The sequence below is a fragment of the Rhinoderma darwinii genome, chromosome 1, assembly GCF_050947455.1.
Source record: "Rhinoderma darwinii isolate aRhiDar2 chromosome 1, aRhiDar2.hap1, whole genome shotgun sequence".
Lineage (NCBI taxonomy): Eukaryota > Metazoa > Chordata > Amphibia > Anura > Rhinodermatidae > Rhinoderma > Rhinoderma darwinii.
The window spans coordinates 527436312-527461533 of record NC_134687.1 but is presented as its reverse complement, the minus strand read 5'-3'; the positions used below and the strand labels follow the sequence as shown (position 1 = coordinate 527461533).

General features: G+C 44.2%; 1 protein-coding gene across 8 annotated transcripts in view; it reads left to right on the top strand.

Moving 5' to 3' along the window:
• Positions 1-25222, top strand: part of PAM (peptidylglycine alpha-amidating monooxygenase) — a 223999-nt gene that overhangs the window by 134695 nt on the left and 64082 nt on the right. For all 8 annotated transcript variants that reach the window (XM_075836954.1, XM_075836992.1, XM_075836985.1 and 5 more), the window contains exons 13-14: positions 4081-4268; positions 4379-4450. In XM_075836954.1, coding sequence (XP_075693069.1) covers positions 4081-4268; positions 4379-4450 — 260 coding nt within the window. The remainder of the gene's footprint in view (positions 1-4080; positions 4269-4378; positions 4451-25222) is intronic.

Genomic DNA, 25222 nt, shown 5'->3' with positions numbered 1-25222 from the left:
GAGCGGGGGACCGAAAGTCCCCCGAAGTTCTCCATCACTCACCTCTGACTTCCGGTGTCTGCGCAGCTCAAGTGTGACCGGCGCTCCATTCATTTCTACGGAGCTGCCGACACAGACCCCGGAAGTCCGAGGTTTGTGATGGAGAACTTCAGGGGACTTTCGGTCCCCCGTTCTCCCTATCAATGCCAGCGATCACACACGTATCCCCTATCCTGTGGATAGGGGATACATGTCTTATGTTTAATGGCAGAGCGGGGAGATACTCCCTGCTCTGCCGTAGTGTTCCGTGGCATCGCGCTGTAGCAGCCATAGCGGCAGCTAGCGGAGATTCCGGCCAAGGTGGGGGCCCGTGCCGGCAGGTGACGCGGGCCCCCTCATGCCGCGGCCCCGTAGCAGCCGCTACGGCTGCTATAGCAGTAGTTACGCCCCTGTGTTAGGGGGAGTTCACACTGAGGTTTTTTTCGCGAAAAACGTCAGAAAGTGCCTCCCATTGAAATCCATGAAATTTTTCCTGCGAGCAGTAAAAACCGCATGCGGGAAAAAGAAGCGCAATGCCCTTTCTTCGGGCGTTTCTGTCTCTGACTTCCCATTGACAACAATGGCAGGCAGAAAATGCGTTTTTTGCTGCGTTTCCCTGCCCACGGCCCGATGGCCGAAAAACGCCACAAAAAAACGCAATGAAAAACGCGGGAAGTGTTCTACCGGCAGGTCAAAATATGCCTCAAAATTCCGGAAGGAATTATGAGGCAGATTTTTCTACATAAAAACTTCTCCCTTCTGACATGAACTTTTTAACTTCATCTACCTGTCCTCTGCAGTCTGCACGTCCTCCACTCGTCCTGTGTCTGTCCTCCGCTCATCCTATGAGTTCTCCGGCAGTCCTGACTGTACTGTCCAGCCGCCCGAAGTCTTACGTCGCACCGCCCCCTGTCCTCTCCCCTGCCTGAGCGCTCCTCCTACCACCAGCATCGCCGTCCTGTCCTATTCATCTGTGCCAGATTGGCAGTGCAGTGTAGCGGCTATCACCGGGCCCGGGCACCCGCCCCCTCCCTCCCGATTGGTAGTGCAGTGTGGCGGCTATCACCGGGCCCCCGCCCCCTCCCTCCCCTCATGCCTAGTGTTGTGATGCTACTAGGCATGAGGGGGCCCGTGCCGCCAGGCCTGGTACATAAAATGTAATGTGCCTGTCAGGGCGACACGGGCCCCCCCATGCCGCGGGCCCCGTAGCAGCTGCTACGGCTGCTACTGTGGTAGTTACGCCACTGAACGGGCCCCCTTCCCACGCGGGGCCCTTGTGCAGCTGCACCGGCTGCACATGCGGTATGTCCGCCCCTGGACTGCATGAATTTTTACATTTATTTCTTAAATTGCAGGCATTCTATAGCCTAAAAGTATAGACTTAGATCTATCATGAGCATTTCAGTCATGACCTACTGTTATAAACATGACTGGAGCAAATTTCCAGATGACGTAAAACGGCATCTAATTGGGAACTAAATTAGATCAACCTGGAATGTCTTTGATTCCATTCCCATATGGACTACACTTTGCATACAATTGTGTCATGCTTCAGAAGGAAACAGTCACAGGAGAAACATATGCCTCTTCACTGCAGATCTGTTGTTGAAATGTTTAGATGTATGTAATAGAACAAAAGACAGATTGTGATGAAATAGATTTGGCTAATTTTACCATATGGCCTGCTGAAAGTTAAATGGTCCTTCCACAGTACAGCAGTAGACACACATTGATCTAGACTGGTTATAGAGAACCGAAGGGTGAAAATGTAGCAGAACAAGTATAACCAGGTTTTATGGCCAATTGAGACTTTTGTATTAAAACATCCTTCAGATAACAGAGGCGAACAGTGTAGTTAAAGAGGCTCTGTCACCAGATTTTGCAACCCCTATCTGCTATTGCAGCAGATCGGCGCTGCAATGTAGATTACAGTAACGTTTTTATTTTTTAAAAACGAGCATTTTTGGCCAAGTTATGACCATTTTTGTATTTATGCAAATGAGGCTTGCAAAAGTCCAACTGGGCGTGTATTATGTGTGTACATCGGGGCGTTTTTACTTCTTTTACTAGCTGGGTGTTCTGACGAGAAGTATCATCCACTTCTCTTCAGAACGCCCAGATTCTGGCAGATCACGCTGTGACGTCACTTCCCCAGGTCCTGCATCGTGTCAGACGAGCGAGGACACATCGGCACCAGAGGCTACAGATGATTCTGCAGCAGCATCGGCGTTTGCAGGTAAGTCGATGTAGCTACTTACCTGCAAACGCCGATGCTGCTGCTGAAGGTCAGTGAGTACTGTAGGGTTTTTGTAGAAGCAATATTTGATTCCAAATGACTTGTGCTTGTATTACAGTGTCAAACAGACATTGCGCCTACTTGCCTTTAGCCTAGAAAAAAATATAGAACACTAAATCCTGACATGTCTGTGATCTGCTCTGGGCTCTGTAAAAGTTATTTTCCCGTTCTATTATTTTATCCACAAGTCTGGCATTGTGTTGCCTGCATGCAAGAAACAAAAAATCAATGGCATTAAAATAGTTATTTGAAATGTTTGTTCCGGAAGCTCGTCTCCTGTGACTGTGGGTGAATGTCTGAGCAGTGCATGTTTGCCTGCTTGTGTGTGCGGGGAGAGCAATTAAAGTGACAAGTATTCCACGCACACAGTATGATGCAGAGCCATTTTCATGGCATCCGTAGCAAGGGCATAGGTTGGTGACTGACTCGTGTGGTCTCTTGGGGGCTCTCTGCTTTCATCGTACAGAAGAAACCAATTCCTTTTTTGTAATCCTTGTGTTTTTTGCCTCTGCCTCATATCATTACTGTTGCTATGGTAAATAAGTGAATCCTGCTAGACGGCACTGGAAAAGACCGCACTGGCATATATTTCAAAGCTGAAAAAATATCCACCTAATGCTTCCTTTTGCATTCTTCTTTGTTTTATATATATATATATATATATATATATATATATATATATATATATATATATAAGACAGGCTATGCAGTTTGTCAAAGAAATATATTTTCTGCATGCCTCATGTAATACACAATAGGGCTATCACAGTATGGTAATCATGTTGTCTTTGCAGAAGAAGAGTTAGTTACAGCTAGCACGGAATTTATAGCGGGTGAAATATCATTTAATAATAGATTATACCATGTAATGTGATTTTATTTTGGAGAAGGTTAACCACTTGATTGCCTGCAATAACCACAAATAAATCCAACATTAATATTCATCACCCATGATGAATACTAAACCGGCAAATGACCAAATGCCTAGTTCCAATCTACCCAAAAAAAGAACAAAGCAATAGCAGTAAGTTGTCATAAGTCCCTTTACATCCTTCCATAAAACCTGTCCTGTTTAAAGTCCTCTAAACATGGATATAGATGTCTTCCTGTTCATGAGCTGCCGGGGTCCAATCCTTCCCTTGGAATAATAGAAAGGCTTGGTTAATCACAGAGATCCCAACATGCTGGAAATTATTGGACATCGCCTCATACATGACCCGATTCTCAGCTCTATTGCCACATCTACCTGGAAAAATGGATGGTGTGTGGCATCCTTAAAATATCAAGGTGTCAATCCTCCTCAATCATTGAAAAAAAATATATATATATATTTTTTTAAATGTATGTTCTTAAAGGAGTTGTCTCATTAAGACAGCTCATTTTCATATGTTCATTAGGGCATATGGACATCAGGGCCTCCTCTATTACCCAAAACAGAGAGCCACCGAAAACATCAGCTGTCACTCTGGTGGACTCAGCCGTGATTTAAAATGGCCAGAGTGTAATACAAAATTTCTCCTGTAAGGGCTGATGTGGGAAAAATGTATGATGTCAAGTGCATGCCGTGACCTGTTCACTGCTCCTTCTTGTTTTTTTTGTTTTGTTTTTTTGTTTTTTTTCTTCCATTCTTTTGATTGAATATGGTTATTTCCGCTCATAATGAGCATCATTTATTACCATTACTTTTATAAGTTGAGGCTGGTCAGGTTTATGTAGTTGTTACATTGGATTTCATAACATTGATCTTAATTCTTTTTTTGTAACAGAGGAACAACAAGCGATGAAATGTGCAACCTGTACATTATGTATTACATGGATGCTGCTCATGCCAGTTCATACATGACATGTGTACGGACAGGGGACCCAAAACTATTTCAACACATCCCTGAAATAGCCAATATTCCTATCTCTGTTAGCTCTGATATGATGATGATGGGGCATGGCCATCACCATGGTAAGAACATTTAGAGGGTATTGTATAAAATGTAGACCTTCACTATTGAATTTTATTATATATGCTACTATGTATCAGGAGTGAAAAATCTTTTCTTTTTGTTTTGTAAGATATGAAGGAACCAGAAGCCAGAAACATACAGGAGCAACCAAAGAGAGAGGAGGAAGAGGTGTTAGATCAGGGTATGTAATCATCGCAATATCCATATAAATGGTAAAGAATTTGGTAGAGAATTATTCCAAATACAGTAGTCTTATGTTACATTTTACCGTCAAAGGATTTACTAAACCAATTTACAAAAAAACCTTGCTGCATGGCTATTTTGACTACTTTGAATACTTATCATTCTCATTCTTTTTATGAATCAGCAGGACTTAGGAATACATGTAATACTCCCAAGTTCTCTAAGTCTTCATAAACCTCTGTCCCCACATAATCTGTCTAGAGTAGTACAGTAAATAGAAGAGGTGGGGGATGCAGCTGCAGCGTCTCTGTGACCGTGAGACTGCATGATGTGTGAGGGGAGCAGAAGGGGAGAGACTTCTGCTCTAAATGTTAAGTGGCTTATATTATTGGAAACGTACACCACTTCTGCCACAGCTAGAATGTGAGTGTGACCAATATGATGTCACATTTCATTTTCTAATTTCCCAATACCATGGTTGTGCAAGGGTGAGTAAAAAAACAATAAATGTATATACACGTCCTGATGTCAAGATCAGCTGTGCCAATCTAAAAACTCAGCTCTGCTTCATCTCTGTGGAAGTCTGGGCATGTAGATGTCTATGCATATATATTATAGTTTTCTGCTTGATGTAATATAGGATGACTTATTTCAGAAGAAAATGTATAATAATAACTTCTATTAAGCACCAAGGCCATAGGTCTCCGTTTCTATAGCAATACCACAATTATTTGGGATCTCTTCTCTTATAAAGCAAAGCTTTGGGAGAGTTGGTCTCCAGGGAGATGTCTTTCTGATGTCAAATCCAAATAGTGTTGCAAATTAAAAATTATCTTGTTTTCAGATAATATATGTGCTCAGTCTATAAAAAGACTCAGGCAAAGTTCATTGCTCTTTATTCCTGTTCAATACTTTTGTTTGCTCAGGGCTTATGTACATGGTCCCTTCACATGCTACCTGGACCTACTTACTGTCTAGCTTTTCACCAGGGAGGCGTCCGAGAGGGCTTCTGTGATCTTAACCCTGCCCGTTTGTTTTTTTTGTCACAAGTAATTAATCTGAGGGGGGTGTCTTAGGAATAATCATAGGCTTTAGTATTAACTTTCTGTTATTACATATATGTTCTTAAAATATAAAAAATAATGATTATTGATGATTAAGATAATATTTGTTATACTTACTATGGTTCTAGACAAATACAATGACAAATACATAAATAATATCTAATTATTTTCATGGCATGGTCCTGACATATTGATGAGGTACATGAAAAGTGTTTTTTACAGGATTAGAAAAACATGTCGGATTCTTTCCAGAAATGGTGCCACAACTACCCAAGGGTTGTCATGAACTTTCAATATCCAAGCATAAATTGCAAATGTTTTTTACTAACAAAAAGTTACTCTTAATTGATCAAAACAATGAGCCAATACTAGGTTACCCCAGAAACAGACGAGATAAAAACATGAAGTCACCCTGGGGTGATGTCCACCCATCAAACCACAATAGTAGTAAATAGTCAATGACCATATACAAATATCATGTAAGTAGTGCCGGAGCCTAAACCTTCCCAGAAGTTGTCATGGGGCGGAAGTTCCCGTTTAGGCATGACTATGCTCAATGGATCTAACGATGATTACGCAAAAAATCTGGCTGAGCAGGACCTGGATGCTGCATGCGCCATTGGATACCATCGTTTAACTTCCATATTTAAAGCGTACCTGTCATTTTGGCCAAATGTAAAATTAATGCATATTCTGTTTGCTTTCATTCTGCTTAACCCCTTAAGGACACGGCCAATTTTAGCCTTGAGGACAGAGCAATTTTTTTTACATTTCCCTCTTTGCATCCCGACGCTCAAAACGCTTTTATTTTTTGTACGACGTAGTTGTATGAGACTTTGTTTTTTGCGGGACGAGTTGTACTTTTTGTACGTACCATTTTTTTGTACAAATACATTATCGTTTAATTTCTATAAATTTTTAATTAGATTAAAATGCAGAAAAAAAGCAGTTGTGCAGCAGTTTTAATATTTTTTTTTTTACACCATACACTGATCATAATAAATAATGTTATACATTTGTAGTACAGGTTGTTACGGTCGTGGCGATACCAAATATGTCTATTATTTCATGTTTTGGGACTTATATTTTAAAAAGTTGATTTATTATAAAAAATGTGTGTTTCTGTGTATTTTATTTACTTTTTATTTATTTATTTACCATTATTTTTTTTTTACATTCATTTAACTTTTTTTTTTAATCCCATAAAGGGATTTATCATTTTGATTTTTATTTTGTAACTGTAATGTACTGGCATAGATCTATATGCCAGTACATTAGCCTGTTACTGATCGTACACAGGCAGTTGTTAGGGCATACCTCAGTATGCCCTAACAACAGGAAATATGTTCAGACAGCCCTGGGGTCCTTCACTGGACCCTGGGCTGTCTGGCCATATGAGTTATGGGCTTTGATCGCGTCACAGTTATTTTCTGTGACGCGATCAATGTGCAGTCCCCTCTCCTTGAATGCCGCGATCAGCTGTCATCGCGGCGTTCAAAGGGTTAACAGCGGAGAGAAGATGTTTCTCTTCTCTCCGCTGTCAGAGCGGGTCCGTGGCTGTGTATTACAGCCGTTGCCCCGCTCTCGATCGCACACACAGAGACGGCAGAGACGGCTGTCACACAGGACGAGTATGCTCGTCCTAATGCGCGAAGTGCTCGCCGCTCAGGACGAGCATACTCGTCCTGTGTCGGCAACCAGTTAAAGGATTTCAGGGTTTCTTTGTGCTCACAGCTGTTTTCTACCGCATTTGCAGCAGCTTGATCGCCTGAAAGTGCTTCTTTCCGTTCACTCTATTGCAAGGGGTGCGTGCATGCGTACATGTGTGCGTGTTGCTTGCCAGCACTATACAGTTTTGCACTTACTTTTCCTGACTTTCTGTCATCCATTGGACAATGGAAAGCCTTCTGGTACGAAACCCCACCTCTCTGGTCGGTACCCCCCTCTCTCTCGCAGCACGAACAAGACATGTAAACATCAAATATGGTACATAAACATGCCAAAATATCCCAAACATCGTCGATATTGCACGAGCATCTATTGACACGTGGTCAGAGGCAGATGCAAAAGGGCTGTAGATAGTGAAGAGGCTGTATGTTAAAAGCAGGAGCGCAACTGATGCCTGCGAGGATCCACTCCCCATTTCCTGTAATCCGTCTCGGCATCTCTGCTAACAGAGATGGTTTTGTCTTAACAAGCAGTGGACAGCAAGATAAACAGAAGGGAGAAACCTAGTGTCTGGTACTTTTACAGCGATTTTACCCTTTCACCTATGACAGCACCCCTGGAGAGACATCCCATCCGCTGGACAGGAAACCTGAGGATATAAAAAGGGACACGCCTCTCCACACACCCAGTCAGGTTTCCTGCCTTCTGGATGGAAGGATTATCCTTAGGAAAAACACTTCTCCCGGGGTTGCCGACCCCCTAGCAAGGTCTTACCTTATTTTCACTAGGGGTGCTCTGGAAGGTGTAAGTCTCCTTTGGAGGGAACAACCTTAAGCCTGGTACAGGTACTCCCTCCCCTCCTGTTCCATTGCCCCCCTCCTTGGAGGTGGTTTAAGGTCCACACGGTGGTCCTTCCTCTGGCGGGGAGCGGTTTCCCAGGGTGATCGGCTCTCTGGGCTGGACGATGCCCAGCGTTGGCGGCTTCCGGCACATTCACTGGAGACTTCCGGTCGCCGCGACGCGACACTTCCGGCCGCCGCGACGCGACACTTCCGGCGGGGTGACGCATCCAACACTCCAGGAGGCGGTGGTTCCGGTGACTCATGCGTGGAGGAGGTGCTCTGGCGTCTGGAGTGGAGGGCCTCCCAGCCAATCCAAGGCCTATTTAGGCCTGAACAGCAGGAGCTTCGACTCAAGTCTTCTTCCTCCATTATGGAAACGCCAGGAGAAGCACCAGGACGCACTGACCGCTCGGACGCCACCAAATCCTCCAGTCCAGTACTTGAGGAAGGCAGGACTATGGGGTAAGATAAAAAAACAAACCCTCTTCCTTACTAAATACTGTTCCCCTTTCATTTGTACATATGTTTAAGCCAGTGTTAGGGATCTGCCAGGTACTTCATCTAGCTATACTCCTGGGATTAATCAATCCACACCTGAGGCCAGACCTGCTCGACTGACACCATCTCCCACCAACCAGGGTGGCAGGCTCAGGAGTGGGAGAGCCTATCGCGGCCTGGTCTCTCGGAGTTAGCTCCGCCCCCTGCCCTTTATTACCTGCCCTGTGCTCTCCCTCAGTGCTTGTAATTCTTTTGGATTCCTGGCCTCTGCTGCTTGCTCCAGCCTGCTTCTGCCGTGCTTCTGCCTTGCTGCAGTTCTGCTTGACCTGCTTGCTTGCCCTGGCTTGCTTCTGTCTCTGTGCCTGCTCGGGTGTACTCACTTCGTCCTGGTCCTGACTGTTCGTTCGCCGCCCCGTTTCCTCGTGGCGTTCCGTGGCTACTGCCCCTTCCCTTGCGTGTTCCCTGTTTGTCTTCCTGTGCACTTAGCCAGCGTAGGGACCGCCGCCCAGTTGTACCTCGTCGCCTAGGGCGGGTCGTTGCAAGTAGGCAGGGACAGGGCGGTGGGTAGATTAGGGTTCACTTTCCCTTCACCTCCTTCCTGCCATTACAGCCAGGGATTGTCCTAGGAAAAAAAAACAGGATAAGGCCCACGACAAGGAATGTGCTGGGTGTAAAAAGAAACTAGCATCATCCTATAATAAAAGGCTTTGTCAGAAATGTTTAGACAACATTATCTCGGAAGAGTCTACAAACTTTAGTGTAATGTCGGCGTAGGGAGACGGACAGGTGAGCCCTAATCTACCCGCCACTCAGTCCCTGCCTACTTGCACGGCCCGTCCTAGGCGACGGCGTACAACTGGGCGACGGTCCCTACGCTCAATATGTGCACGACCGACAAACAAGACAAGGGAACACAGAAGCAAGGGAAGTGGGGAAGTTGCCCACGGCAACACCGTGAGCAACAAGAGTAGTGGATGTGCCGAGTCAAACCAGGAGAATACGCGGTAGCAAAAGCAGAGCAGGAGAATAGTCAGTCAAGCCAGGGTCAATATGAAGCAGAGGTCAATGGTAATAGCAGGAACAGCAGAGCCGGGAAACCAGAGAATTACAGGCAAAGGACAAGCAGCAAATGAAGGTATACATAGACCAAGGGCGGGAGCTAGAACCGTCTGGCCAGGCAGTGATAGGTTCTCCCATTCCTCCGCCTACCAGCCTGAGTGGTAGCAGATCGAGTCACTCTAGCAGTCCTAGGAACAGATGCAGGCTGATTAACCACGGGTGTTGACACAGAAGCTGTGTCTGGCAAATCCTTTACAGTACCCTCCCTTTTATGAGGGGCCACTGGACCCTTCCTAGGTGGACCTGGCTTGTTGGGGAACCGAAGATGGAACTTCCTGAGCAATAACCGGGCGTGAATATCCCGGGCGGGTACCCAAGTCCTCTCCTCGGGCCCGTATCCTCTCCAATGGACCAGGTACTGGAGGTAGCCTTGGACCATCCTGCTGTCCACAATCTTGGCCACCTTGAATTCTACCCCTTCAGGAGTGAGAACAGGGACCGGAGGTTTCCTCGAGGTAGCCAAGGACGGGTAGCAGCGTTTCAGGAGGGAGGCATGGAACACGTGTATTTGAAAAGACGGGGGTAACTCCAGCCGGAAGTAGACCGGGTTAAGGACCTCAATGACCTTGTACGGCCTCATATACCGGGGAGCAAATTTTTTGGACGGAACTTTAAGGCTCAAATTTTTTTAAGACAACCACACCAGATCCCGACCACAAACAAAGGGTTAGTAGAGCGTCTTTTGTATGCTCTGGGACGCCTCAAGGTTCTTCTGAACCTGGGCCCAGACTGTGCACAGTTCCCGATGGACGACATCTACCTCAGGATTGTTGGAACCACAAGGTGAAACGGAGGAGAACCGTGGATTAAATCCAAAATTACAGAAAAAGGGGGAGACCTCCGACGAGTTACTGACCCAGATATTAAGGGAAAATTCGGCGAGGGGAATGAAGGAGACCCAATCATCTTGACAGTCAGAGATAAAACACCTTCAATATTGTTCTAGAGACTGATTAGTCCTCTCAGTTTGGCCATTAGTTTCAGGATGGAAGGCCGAGGAGAAAGACAGATCAATCTCCAACTTCTTACAGAAAGCTCTCCAAAACAATGAAACAAATTGTACCCCTCTGTCAGAAACAATATTGACAGGAACCCCATGAAGACGCAGGATGTGTTTGACAAACAAGGTAGCTAACGTCTTGGCATTGGGTAGTTTCTTGAGGGGCACAAAGTGGTACATCTTACTGAAGCGGTCTACTACAACCCACACCACCGACTTGCCTTGGGATGGAGGCAGATCGGTGATAAAATCCATGGAGATATGGGTCCAAGGTCTCTGGGGAATGGGCAAAGAACATAGTAAGCCCGCTGGTCGGGACCTGGGAGTCTTGGACCTAGCACAAATCTCACAAGCGGCGACGTAGGCCTTAAAGTCTTTAAGCAACCCAGGCCACCAATAGGTTCTGGAAATTAGGTGTTTGGTACCCAGGATGCCTGGATGGCCAGATAGTGCAGAGTCATGATTCTCCCTGAGTACCCTTAGCCGGAATTGCAGGGGAACAAACAGCTTGTTCTCAGGAAGGTTCCCGGGAGCTGAACCTTGATCAGCCGCAATTTCGGAGGCCAAGTCAGAATCAACAGAGGATATGATTATACATTGGGGCATAACACAAGCAGGATCCTCCTCCAGAGGAGGGCTGGCCATGAAGCTACGCGACAGTGCATCAGTTTTAATATTTTTAGACCCGGCCCTATAGGTGACCAAAAAGTTGAATCTAGTAAAAAATAACGCCCATCGAGCTTGTCTCGGGTTTAGCCTCCGGGCAGATTCTAGGAAAACCAGATTCTTGTGGTCGGTAAGGACCGTTACCTGGTGCCTAGCCCCCTCCAGGAAGTGGAGCCACTCTTCAAATGCCCATTTAATGGCTAAGCATTCGCGGTTGCCAACGTCCTAGTTACTCTCAGTGGTGGAGAACTTCATGGAGAAGTAGGCACAGGGACGGAGATGGGTGAGAGACCTAGTACCCTGAGACCAGACAGCACCCACTCCCACCTCGGAGGCGTCAACCTCCATGATGAATGGCTCCATTTGGTTAGGCTGAATCAGCACTGGGGCCGAGATAAAACACCTCTTAAGGATCTCAAAAGCCTGGACCGCCTCTGGAGGCCTGTGGAGGAGATCGGCACCTTTGCGAGTAAGGTCCGTAAGAGGCTTAGCGATGACCGAGAAGTTGGCAATAAATCTCCTGTAATAATTAGCAAACCCCAGGAAGCACTGTAAAGCCTTCAGGGAGGCAGGTTGGACCCATTCCGCCACAGCCTGAACCTTGGCAGGGTCCATGCGGAATTCGTTAGGAGTGAGGATTTTACCCAAAAATTGTATCTCCTGAACCCCAAACACACATTTTTCAGTTTTAGCAAAGAGTTTGTTTTCCCGAAGGGCCTGGAGCACCTTCCTGACATGCTCAATGTGGGAGGACCAGTCCTTAGAAAACACCAGTATATCATCAAGGTACACTACAAGAAATACCCCCAGGTAGTCTCTTAAAATCTTATTTATAAAATTCTGGAAGACCGCGGGAGCATTACACAACCCAAAGGGCATGACGACGTATTCGAAATGACCTTCAGGCGGGTTAAACGCAGTCTTCCACTCATCCCCTTGTCTGATTCGGATAAGGTTATAAGCCCCCCGTAGATCAAACTTAGAGAACCATTGGGCCCCCTGAACCTGATTGAAGAGATCAGGAATCAAAGGAAGGGGATATTGGTTCCTTACAGTGACCTTATTCAAGTTTCGGTAATCGATGCACGGCCTAAGACCACCATCCTTCTTCCCTACGAAGAAGAAGCCAGCACCTACCGGAGAAGTAGAGGGGCGAATGTAACCCATGGCCAGGCTTTCCTGGATATATTCTCTCATGGCTTCACGTTCGGGACAAGAGAGATTAAATATCCTACCTTTAGCGAGCTTAGTTCCTGGTACCAAATCGATTGCGCAATCGTACTCTCTATGAGGAGGTAACTCTTCGGCGGCTTTTTTAGAAAAAACATCCGCGAAGTCCTGAATAAACTCAGGTAGAGTGTCCCGAGTTGCATTGGTTCATCCAAGTTTTCCGTGGAAGAACGAAGCAACGGAACCTCGGGAGCGATCATAGGGGAGCCAGAGGAGAAGGCACAAAAACGTTCAAGTCGTCGTTCCCTGAGACGCCGGTCAAGACATACCGCTAGCGCCATAACCTGATCTAGAGAGTCAGAAGAGGGTTAACTAACTAACAGGTCTTTCAGGGCGTTCGACAGACCCAATCTAAACTGGCACCTCAGGACAGGGTCATTCCACCGAGCAGCTACACACCACTTCCTAAAGTCAGAACAGTACTCCTCAACAGGTCTCTTACCCTGACGTAAGGTCACCAGCTGACTCTTGGCATAGGCAGTCTTGTCAGTCTCGTCATAGATGAGCCCGAGAGCAGAAAAAAAAAAGGTCAACAGAAGAAAGTTCAGGGGCGTCAGGAGCCAAGGAGAAGGCCCATTCCTGGGGGCTGTCCTGGAGCCGGGACATAATTATACCCACTCGCTGGCTCTCAGAACCTGAGGAGTGGGGCCTTAATTGGAAATAGAGCCTACAACTCTCCCGAAAGGAGAAAAAAGTCTTCCGGTCCCCTGAGAACCGGTCAGGCAACTTGAGGTGGGGTTCAAGAGGTGAGGTGGAGGGCACTACCTGGGTAGCATCAAGCTGGTTGCACCTCTGAGCCAGGTTTTGGACCTGTAGGGAGAGACCCTGCATTTGCTGAGCCAGGGCCTCAAGGGGGTCCGTAGTTGTGTCAGGGACCATGGTAGAAAAGGTATATGGGCCTGTGATTATGTAATGTCTGGGTAGGGAGACAGACATGTGAGCCCTAATCTACCCGCCACTCAGTCCCTGCCTACTTGCACGGCCCGTCCTAGGTGACGGTGTACAACTGGGCGACGGTCCCTACGCTCAATATGTGCATGACAGACAAACAAGACAAGGGAACACAGAATTAAGGGAAGTGGGGAAGTTGCCCACGGCAACACCGTGAGCAACAAGAGTAGTGGACGAGCCGAGTCAAATCAGGAGAGTACGCGGTAGCAAAAGCAGAGCAGGAGAATAGTCAGTCAAGCCAGGGTCAATATGAAGCAGAGGTCAATGGCAATAGCAGGAACAGCAGAGCCAGGAAACCAGAGAATTACAGGCAAAGGACAAGCAGCAAGTGAAGTATACATAGACCAAGGGCGGGAGCTAGAACGTCTGGCCAGGCTGTGATTAGGTTCTCCCACTCCTCCGCCTACCAGCCTGAGTGGTAGCAGATCGAGTCACTCTAGCAGACCTAGGAACAGATGCAGGCTGATTAACCACGGGCGTCTACACAGAAACTGTGTCTGGCAAATCCTTTACACTTCGCCTCAAGTATCAAAAATATTGTGAGGGCAGAAGTTAGAAACTCCCTAAAGTCCCTTAAAAGGAAAATAAGATTTACCATCTGCCTCTTCTAGCCGGATAGTTTCTGATTCCTCAGCTGAGGAGGATTCTCAACTAGAAGAAGAGGAGTACAGCTCCTTAGATTCCTCAGGTGAAGACGAGGGAGGCAGGAATTTTTTTCCCAGCAGAAGACATAGACCTACTCCTCAAAACTGTATGGGCTACTATGAACATTGATGATCCTAAGGAACCTTGGTCTGTCCAGGACATAATGTTTCAAGGCCTAGAGCCTAAAAAGAATAAAACCTTTCCCATCCGTAGGAACATAACCAGCCTCATTAAAAGAGAAGAGAAAAATCCTGATAGGAAAGCAGGTATTCCCAAATTCCTCAAAAGGAAGTATCCCTTTGAGGATGATGTATGTAAAGATTGGGATAACACCCCTAGACTCGATGCCCCAGTGGCTAATATTTCAAGGAAACACTCCCTTCCCTTTGAAGATCTAGGCTCCTTGTCTGACCCTATGGATAGGAAGGCCGACTTCTATCTAAAAAAAGACCTGGGAAGCTTCTACAGGAGCCTTAAAAGCGGGCTTTGCAGCCACCTGTGTGGCAAGATCTCTGAAAATTTGACTCGCACAATTAGAGCTTCATCTAAAAGACAAGACCTCTAGGGATCAAATCTTATCCTCCATTCCAATACTTTCCAAGGCCGCAGACTTCTTGGCAGATGCCTCGGTAGACTCTGTACGCCTTTCTGCCAGATCAGCAGCCTTGTCAAATTCCGCTAGGCGAGCTATCTTGCTAAAAAGCTGGAAAGGAGACACTGGATCCAAAGGGAAGCTATGCGCTGTTCCCTGCTCTGGAGATGATCTTTTTGGACCCCCGCTTGATGACCTACTAGAAAAAGCATCAGATAGCAAGAAGGGGTTCCTTATACAAGCAAGGCCAACAAAAGATTCCTTTCACCCCAAAAGGCCTAATAACAAAAGACCTAACCCTAGGGCACAGGACTTTAGATCCTCAAGATTTACAAGGAAGAATAAGGCCTTTCTCTTCAGGCTCCAAAACTACCCTAAAAATAAAGATCCATACACGAGAAACAACAATTAGAGCAGTTCAGGCCAATTTCTATATAAAAATTTTTAACTTTTATTTAAACATATATCACAAACAATATTAAAATGCAGCAAGATAAGACTCTAGTAAGAATGGCGGAACTCGTAATAAATATTGTTGCTGATACATTTACATGGGATAACAAAGTAGCATACAGTTGCTTATATGAGAATAGTATATACCTCCCCTCACAAGGGGAAATTTTCAAGCCTAGTGAGTATATTATAAGTATATTGAGTATATGTACATAAAGGAGGATAGAGTAAAGTGACAGTGCTTTATAAAGTAATCTGTATGGCAACAGCCTTACCCATGGTCAGCAAACAGGGTGATAGTGTCCGCTCCTCCACATGAACCCCGACGCGCGTTTCGCCACGAGTGCTCCCTCAATATACTTATAATATACTCACTAGGCTTAAAAATGTCCCCTTGTGAGGGGAGGTATATACTATTCTCATATAAGCAACTGTATGCTACTTTGTTATCCCATGTAAATGTATCAGCAACAATATTTATTACTAGTTCCGCCATTCTTACTAGAGTCTTATCTTGCTGCATTTTAATATTGTTTGTGATATAGGTTTAATAAAAGTTAAAAATTTTATATATAAATTGGCCTCAACTGCTCTAATTGTTGTTTCTCGTGTATGGATCATTTCATGGAGCTGCCTAGGTGACATGGGGGGATGTTTGTGTCATAAACAGTGCCCAGCCCTTATTACAAATGTGTGTGGAGTCTATATATTGATCCTAAAAATAGAGACCAACAATAACGCCAAAGGGTCCATGGTGGGGGGTCGTCTTTCCCTGTTTTTCAAGGATTGGCAGAAAATATCGGCGAATTCTTGGATCCTACGAATCATAAAGGCAGGGTACATGCTAGAGTTCAGGTCTCTTCCCCCAGACAGATTTTCCCCCACAAGGTTTTTAAGGGACCCAGAGCAGCAGAAAATCCTAGAATTAGAAGTCCTGTCACTCATAAAAAAAAAAAGGAGTCCTAATTCAGGTTCCAAGCACAGAGACAGGTCAGGGCTTTTATTCCCCTCTCTTCCTGGTGAGCAAACCAGGAGCAAAACACAGGGTCATAATAAACTTAAAATGATTACATCTTTTATCTGACCTACAAAAAATTCTGCATAGAGAGTATTGCTTCAACTATAAATCTCTTCTTCAGGGATTGCGTGATGGCATCAATAGACCTGGAGGACGCTTACTACCACGTACCCATATGTCCTCATCATCAAAAATATCTGAGGGTAGCAGTGACCCTCAATGTGTCTTTAGTTCACCTACAATACAGAGCCCTACCCTTTGGCATCTCACAAGCTACAAGGGTATTCTCAAAACGAATAGCGGAAATGACCCCTTACATCAGGACGAACGACATCCTCCTGATCCCGTACCTGGACGATTTTTTTGTTGGTCGCAGAAACATCTCAGACCTTGACCCTACAAATACAAATAGTTCGCATTATACTAACAAAGTTAGGATGGAACATAAATTTTAAAAAATTTAATTTAAACCCATCAAACAGATGCGTATTTCTAGGAATTCTGCTAGACTCCTCCAAGCAGATGTCCTTCCTTCCAGAAGACAAAATCAATCCCCTGATAGACAGAGTATCAGAACTCTACCTAGGCCATATGACATCTTTCAGGAAGGCTATGGGCCGTCCTGGGCCTCATGACATCATGCATCCCAGCTGTACTATGGGCTCACTTCAGGTCCAGGGCCATACAGTGGGACATTTTAAATCAGTGGGACAGGAGCTGTCTCTCCCTAGACCAACCCCTACACATCTCATCTGCAGCCTGTCTCTCAGATGGTGGTTGAACAGGGAGAACCTCATATGGGGTATTCCATGGAAGTTAACCCCTACTCTCAACATTACCACAGATGCGAGTCCTTGGGGGTGGGGAGCTCATTACGACTCCTCTTTTCTTCAGTGTCGGTGGGATCAACAGTCTGTTCAGAGATCCTCCAACTTCAGGGAACTGGCGGCAGTTCTTCAGGCCTTGAAGGGATCCATACCAGCAATTTCAGGTCGACACTTAAAAATCTATTCCGACAACACGACCACAATGTCTTATATAAATCGTCAGGGGGGTACAAAATCGGCCTTGCTGATGGACTTATCCTCACAGATCTTTTCTCTGGCAGAAAACCACCTATTGACCCTATCAGCTGTCCATCTGAAGGGTAAAGCCAACCAGGTGGCAGACTTCATAAGCCGAGAAAGGCTTCGCCACTCAGAATGGTTTCTGAATACAGCAGTATTTCAGAAGATTATCCTCAAATGGGGGACCCCATCAATAGATCTATTTGCATCCAGGGAAAACAGAAAGACCCAAAGATTCTTCTCCCTAGAACACCCAACAGCAATAGACGCATTCTCCCAGTGTTGGAGTCAAGAGAGGGGCTATGCCTCCCCCCCCGAACCTTCTCCTAAGCGTAATAAGAAAGGTCGGAGCAGACAAGGCCAGCGTGATATTAATAGCCCCCTTCTGGCCAAAGAGACCATGGTTCACGTGGTTGAGAAAAATGTCTTCAGACCAACCATGGGTTCTCCCGAACATGTCAGATCTCCTATACCAGGGCCCAGTAATGCACCCCGACATTCAAAAACTCCATCTGACAGCCTGGAAATTGAGAGGATAATCTTTAGGCAAAGAGGATTCTTAGAATCTGTCATTTCCACCCTACTAGCCAGTAGAAAACCGGTTACCGCAAAAATATATCGGAGGGCCTGGAAAGCATTCTTGAATTTTGCTGGCAGGGATGTTAATACTTCAACCAAACCAGATATCCCTTTAATATTGGATTTTCTCTAGGCAGGATTAAATAAAAACCTTAGGCCTAGTACGTTTAATGGTTCAGATTTCTGCTTTAAGCTCCTTTTTTTAATTCTAAATTAGCAGAACACCCCTGGATTAAGAAATTCCTAACCGCTTCCTGCAGACTTAAACCCAAGATAAGATCCCCAGTTCCTCCCTGGGACTTAAAGAGGCTCTGTCACCAGATTTTGCAACCCCTATCTGCTATTGCAGCAGATAGGCGCTGCAATGTAGATTACAGTAACGTTTTTATTTTTAAAAAACGAGCATTTTTGGCCAAGTTATGACCATTTTTGTATTTATGCAAATGAGGCTTGCAAAAGTACAACTGGGCGTGTATTATGTGCGTACATCGGGGCGTTTTTACTTCTTTTACTAGCTGGGCGTTCTGACGAGAAGTATCATCCACTTCTCTTCAGAACGCCCAGCTTCTGGCAGATCACGCTGTGACGTCACTTCCCCAGGTCCTGCATCGTGTCAGACGAGCGAGGACACATCGGCACCAGAGGCTACAGTTGATTCTGCAGCAGCATCAGCGTTTGCAGGTAAGTAGCTACATCGACTTACCTGCAAACGCCGATGCTGCTGCAGAATCATCTGTAGCCTCTGGTGCCGATGTGTCCTCGCTCGTCTGAAACGATGCAGGACCTGGGGAAGTGACGTCACAGCGTGATCTGCCAGAAGCTGGGCGTTCTGAAGAGAAGTGGATGATACTTCTCGTCAGAACGCCCAGCTAGTAAAAGAAGTAAAAACGCCCCGATGTACGCACATAATACACGCCCAGTTGTACTTTTGCAAGCCTCATTTGCATAAATACAAAAATGGTCATAACTTGGCCAAAAATGCTCGTTTTTTAAAAATAAAAACGTTACTGTAATCTACATTGCAGCGCCTATCTGCTGCAATAGCAGATAGGGGTTGCAAAATCTGGTGACAGAGCCTCTTTAAACCTTGTTCTCCAGGCTATGATAAAACCACCTTTTGAACCAATAGACTATCTCCTTGAAAATGCTGACACAAAATGACATTCTTGTTAGCCATTACATCAGCCCGTAGAGTGAGTGAGATTCAGGCCCTTTCTGCCTTTCCTCCACATACACTACTGTTAGATGATGGTTATCTTAAAAACCTTACCAGGATTTGTTTTTAAAGTGGTCTCTCCCTTTCATTTAGACCAAGAGATTGTTCTTCCCTCCTTTTGCGATTCCCCCAAAAATCGGAGGGAACAACAGTTTAACTGCCTAGACGTAAGAAGATGCCTAGTCCATTATCTAAAGATTACCAAGGATCTAAGATCCTCAGAAAATTTGTTTGTCCAGTTTCAAGGTCATAACAAAGGTTCGGCAGCCAGTAGAGCCACTATAGTTAGGTGTATTAAGCAGGCCATACAATTAGCCTACATAAATCAGAAGCTCAAACCCCCAGAGTTTTTTGGCGCTCACTCCACCAGAGCGGTGTCCACTTCGTGGGCTGAGATAGCAGAGGCATCTCTAGACAAGATATGCATGGCTGCTACATGGAGTTCTCCTCACACCTTTTTCAAGCATTACCGATTACAACTGCATGCAGCCTCTGACTTGGCCTTTGGTAGAAAGGTGCTACAAGCTGTGGTCCCACCCTAAATACTGATTTCTATTTTATATTTCCAGGGGTGCTGTCATAGGTGAAAGGGTAAAAGATTGATTACCTACCGGTAATCGGTTTTTCAAGAACCTATGACAGCACCCCGCTGTTACCCTCCCTATTGTTTGTAGCCGATACAGCCCTCATAAGGTAGTTCGCTAACATAAATTCAAAGGGATTCCTTGTAAATACTGTATATATAAAGGTGTGAGGGAATTTCACTTGGGTGGTACAAAAAAAAACGAACTATAAACTAAGCTATTTCTCATCCTGAGTTCTTTCTGAAGACTGGTTGTGTAGAGAGGTGTGTCCCTTGTTATATCCTCAGGTTTCCTGTCCAGCGGATGGGACGTCTCTCCAGGGGTGCTGTCATAGGTTCTTGAAAAACCGATTACCGGTAAGTAATCAATCTTTTTCAGGCAGTAAACAACCTTTTTGGTAAATAAAGTAAATTTATGTTTGCATTGGTTATCATATGGGAACAAGATTGTTGAAATGACAGTGACCTTTAAACTCTGGGTATTCGCTTTTACACCTTCTGACAATGTTTGATTGGTAGACATCACTCCAGGGGGATTTCATGTATTTCTCTTGTCCGTTTCTGGGGGTGACCGAGTATATTGTCTCACTGTATTTATCAATAAAAAGTTACTTTTTTGAATGAAAAAGACATTTGCACATTGTGGCTATTTTTGGAAGCTTGGATATTGTTGGTTTATGATATTAACATTTTTATTCTGATGCCCAATATACCAATGTTGTTCGGAAAATATATGGGTCAATACAGTATTTGCCCTGCAGCTGGGACAGCCATAGAAGGCCCAGTAACAGGTAAAATAGTCCCGTGTGGTTACAAGCATAGAAGATCTGGGTCTACCCAGACCCAACAGTTCTGCCATGCAGAGGGCCTCTGGCGATCATGTGATCTGTCACTAGATCAACGTGTCCAGTAGACCACTACATCTATTCTATACACCGTGCAGATTCAGTACTTTGTATGCCAAAATAGAGAAGACAAAAGTGTTTTGGTTTTTTTTAAAATAAAAAAGCATCGGTCCTCTCTCCAGGACACCCTATTTGCTCCTGCTTGACTGTACGAGCAGAGGCATTAAACCTATGCTGTACATTTACAATTGTGTGGGTTTAAAGCCCTGGCCCATACACCATACATGTATTGTGCATGAGCATTTTTCACTCTAGGACATCATGGTTTTTATTTTGTACTATGTTTTAGCTGATTATGGTAATTTGATGTTATATGCGGCTTTACATAGGACCACCTTTATTATGATCAAATATGCCACATATTTATGGTATATGATAAATTTGTGGGAAATCGATGTGTGGTTAAAAGAGGTTTTTATTTGAATTATCATGCAAATTTTTCGTATCTTTTGCTTGATTGAGCAACAACTATAGGCTTTAGGCAGGCATTCAGCAAATGTTTTCTCACTGCTGCACTGCATGGCCAAATCTCTTGCAAACTTGTAAAGAAGGGGGAGCATTGAAATAATACCCTCCTTTCACAATGGACGCTAGTAGGAGATGCAAATTTTCTAGTTTCCCATTCTTTGACGAAGTTTAAACTACTTGAGAGCAGAACGTTTTCAATATCAATTCATATATAATCATCGGTTCATAAAATCTAAAATTTAGCTCATACTCATTTCATTTACACTGAAGTCAATGTCTGTTGATTTAGTCATTTAGATTATGTTCTTTGTAAAGCATTGCAAAAATGTAGAAGCAGAACTAAAATTGTATAATAGCTTGCATGTGTCATCGTGCTGATCTTTTAGTTTATTATTTTTGATGTAGTATCAGCATTTTGCCTACTTTACTTTTTCATCAATTTTTATTTTATTTTTTTAAATTTTGTTAATAAAACACTTTCCTTTGATTTATAGTGATAGAGTCCCTCTTTAACCCTATGTTGCTTAAAATGTACACGTTTTCAATTGTCTTTGGACTTTCTGGTATTTGTCCTCAATGAAACTATCGGTTTCACACAATGATATCATTGCTCCATTGCAGCATTTCTTCATGTACTATTCTCATTTTTATATAGGGAATAGTATAGTGTGTGTGTGTGTGTGTGTGTGTGTGTGTGTGTGTGTGTGTGTGTGTGTAATAATTTTTTACACATCGTACTGTGCAAAAGTTTTAGGCAGATGTGGAAAGATGCTGCAAGGTAAGAATGCTTTAGAAATTAAAGTGTTAATTTATTTTTATCAATGAACAAAATGCAAAGTGAATGAACAGAAGAGAAATCTAAATCAAATCAATATTTGGTGTGACCACCCTTTGCCTTCAAAACAGCATAAATTCTTCCAGGTACACTTGCACACAGTTTTTGAAGAAACTCGGCAGGGAGGTTGTGCCAAACATCTTGGAGAACTAACCACAGATATTCTGTGGCTGTAGACTTCCTCAAATCCTTCTGTCTCTTCATGTAATCCCAGACAGACTTGATGATGTTGAGATCATGGCTCTGTGGGGGCCATATCATCACTTCCAGGGCTCCTTGTTCTTCTTCACACTGAAGATGGATCTTAATGACATTGGCTGATGTTTGGGGTTGTTGTCCTGCTGCATAATAAATTTGGAGCCAATCAGACGCCTCCCTGATGGTATTGCATGATGCATAAGTATCTGCCTGTATTTCACAGCATTGAGGACACCATTAATCCTGACCACATCCCCTACTCCAGTTGCTAAAATGCAGCCCCAGACTTGCAAGGAACCTCCACCATGCTTCACTGTTGCTTGCAGACACTCATTATTGTACCACTCTCCAGCCCTTCAGCAAACAAACTGCCTTCTGTTACAGCTACATCATCAATCCAGAGCACCTGCTGCCATTTTTATGCACCCCAGTTCCTATGTATTTGTGCATAGTTGAGTCGCTTGGCCTTGTTTCCACATCGACGGTGTGGCTTTTTGGCCGCAATTCTTCCATGAAGATCACTTTTGGCCAGACTTCTCTGAACAGTAGATGGGTGTACCTGGGTCCCACTGGTTTCTGCCAGTTCTAAGCTGATGGCACTGCTGGACAGTTTTAGAAGGGAAGTACGCATGATATGTCTTTTATATGCTGCACAAAGTTTCCTTGGCCGACTACTGCCTCTGCGGTCCTCAATGTTGCCCGTTTCTTTGTGCTGCTTCAAAAGAGCCTGAACTGCACATCTTGAAACTCCAGTCTGCTTTGAAATCTTTGCCTGGGAGAGACTGTGCTGATGCAGTATAACTAACTTGTGTCTTGCCATGGTGGACCTGTGACATGAAACGGACTTCTGCAACCTCACCTTTGTAGCAGAGTTTGGCTGTTCCTCATCCAGTTTTAAGCCTCCTGCACAGCTGTTTCTGTTTGGAACAACCTCCCTGCCGAGTTCCTTCAAAAAGCGTACCTTAAAGGAACAGTGTCATCAGAAATTATTTTTTTATATGTTAAAGATGTTAGTGCTTTATTAAAAACTTTTATATTTATTTGTGTGTTTGTGTTTTACTTTTTCTTATTTTTACACTTTTTCTTCCCTATGGGGGCTGCCATTTTTTGTTCCATTTCTGTGTGTGTCGATTAACGACACATACAGACATGGAATACGGCAGCCACAGTCCCATAGGGACTGCGAACGGCTCCCGTCCCATTGACTGCAGTGTACGGCGTCTGTGTGGGAACTGCGCATGCGCCGCTCCCACACAGTCCTATTCGAAATTGGCGCCGTCCGGCGCCATTTTCCTGTGGACCGGAAGTCGCGGCCGGACAGTAATATTACTACTTCCGGTCGCGGCTTCCGGATTTCTGCACTTGCACCAGCGGCAGCAAACGGAGCGGACGGGCCGGAGGGAGCCGCGGCGGCAGGAGCAGGTAAGAGATTTCAATGTATGTTCGTGTTTGTGTGTGTTTACTACTGTATGTAAACCTACTACACTGTGGGTTACCTCAAAAAATGGCGACACACAGTGTAGGAGGTTACACCGTTCAAACCCCTCGTTTATCCCGGCACTAGCCAGGATAAAGGAGGGGGGGATGCTGAGAGCTCACTAGAGCGAGGGCTTTTAACCCAATGTTGCAATGCTGCAATTTTGGGAACAGCTCCATCTAGTGACCAAAAATGGGTAGTATTATAAATTAGAAATAATTTATAATATTTCCTGGACTCGTGCAAAAAAATAAAAAAAATTTGAACAATGTTTAACCACCCACACACTAAATGTTTAATTTTTAAAAAAAAAACATGTTTTTCTGGCAACACATTCCCTTTAAGGTGGTCACACGAAATATTGATTTTGATTTTCTCTTCTAGTCATTCACTTAATAGTTTTTTTTTTTAATCAATTAACAAAATACTAACACTCCTATTTTTGAAAGTATTCTTACTATGCAGCATTTTTCCACAACTGCCTAAAACTTTTGCACAGTACTGCATAGTTATAGTCCTAGAAATATACCTAATATCCCTGGTTAATGTACTATCTGCCATGGTCTAGGATAGTAAAGGTCTTGACAGTACACATAATGTAATTTTATTTGATCTAAATAAGTATAAAACTTTGCGCTAATTAATTTTATAATATATCTTTTTTGAATGGTTGGAGCTCTGATTTTCTGTGACAAAGCTCCATATCCCCTACTTCCCTTCACAAATTTTTAGCCATAAAGTACATCTATCACTAGAGAGAACATGCATTAGAAAGGAGCTGTATAAATCTATATGCTGCAATACTAGCTCTAAAAATCCATGTTAGGAGCGCCCACTATGGTGACTGCAGGCAGATGGCATTTTATCATTAAGCTCTATGTGGTTCTGTTTCCCGAGGTACTTAATAAATACTCTAAGTGCACTCCTGAAACGTTTTTGGGAGTTTTATCACCATACAGTACTGGATAATGAAAGGAAATTCATACTCTTACAAAGAATATTTGAGGGCATTGCCTTTTTAAATACTCTAGCCCCCTAAATGTATCTGGTAAGGGGGTTTCCTGCGCCTTTCCATGTCTATTCTCTCTCTTTATTACTGATAATGATTAGAAACCTTATAGGAATAGGTTATCCTATAAATATATCCTAAAATGGCATTTGTGCTTTGTCAACAGAAGTTCACAAAATCATTCACAAATCGTTCACAAATATCAGCTTTTATAGACAAAACACCTTCATAGGCCTTTGGAAAAAATCCTACAACGGGTTTCAACTGCCTCTTAATACTTATAGTGGAAAATAAAAAGTTTTATAAAAATGGTGTTGGGTTCACATCAAGCCCCTGAAGTGTTATGTGCCACTGAACACATACACAAGACTGAGCCAGGAATGAAGTATGGAGTTCGTATCCTTAATAATACATGTTCACCTGATGGTTATTGAATCATTCAGTGCTGATGATGACATTTTAATATTACATAATAAGGAAGATTTACCAAGCAAAATGCACCAGAATTCTGGCACAAATTGCACCAAAGAATTGGCCTACATGACGTGCGCCAAAATTGTGTTTTAGACACTTTTTGCACCTCTCTCGGCAGTGCCTAGGAAAAGGGTGTGGTTTAAATGAGTCCTAAAATGCACCAGATTTATTAACGGTGTGGTCCATTGTTTGGGCACAAAATATTGATGTCAA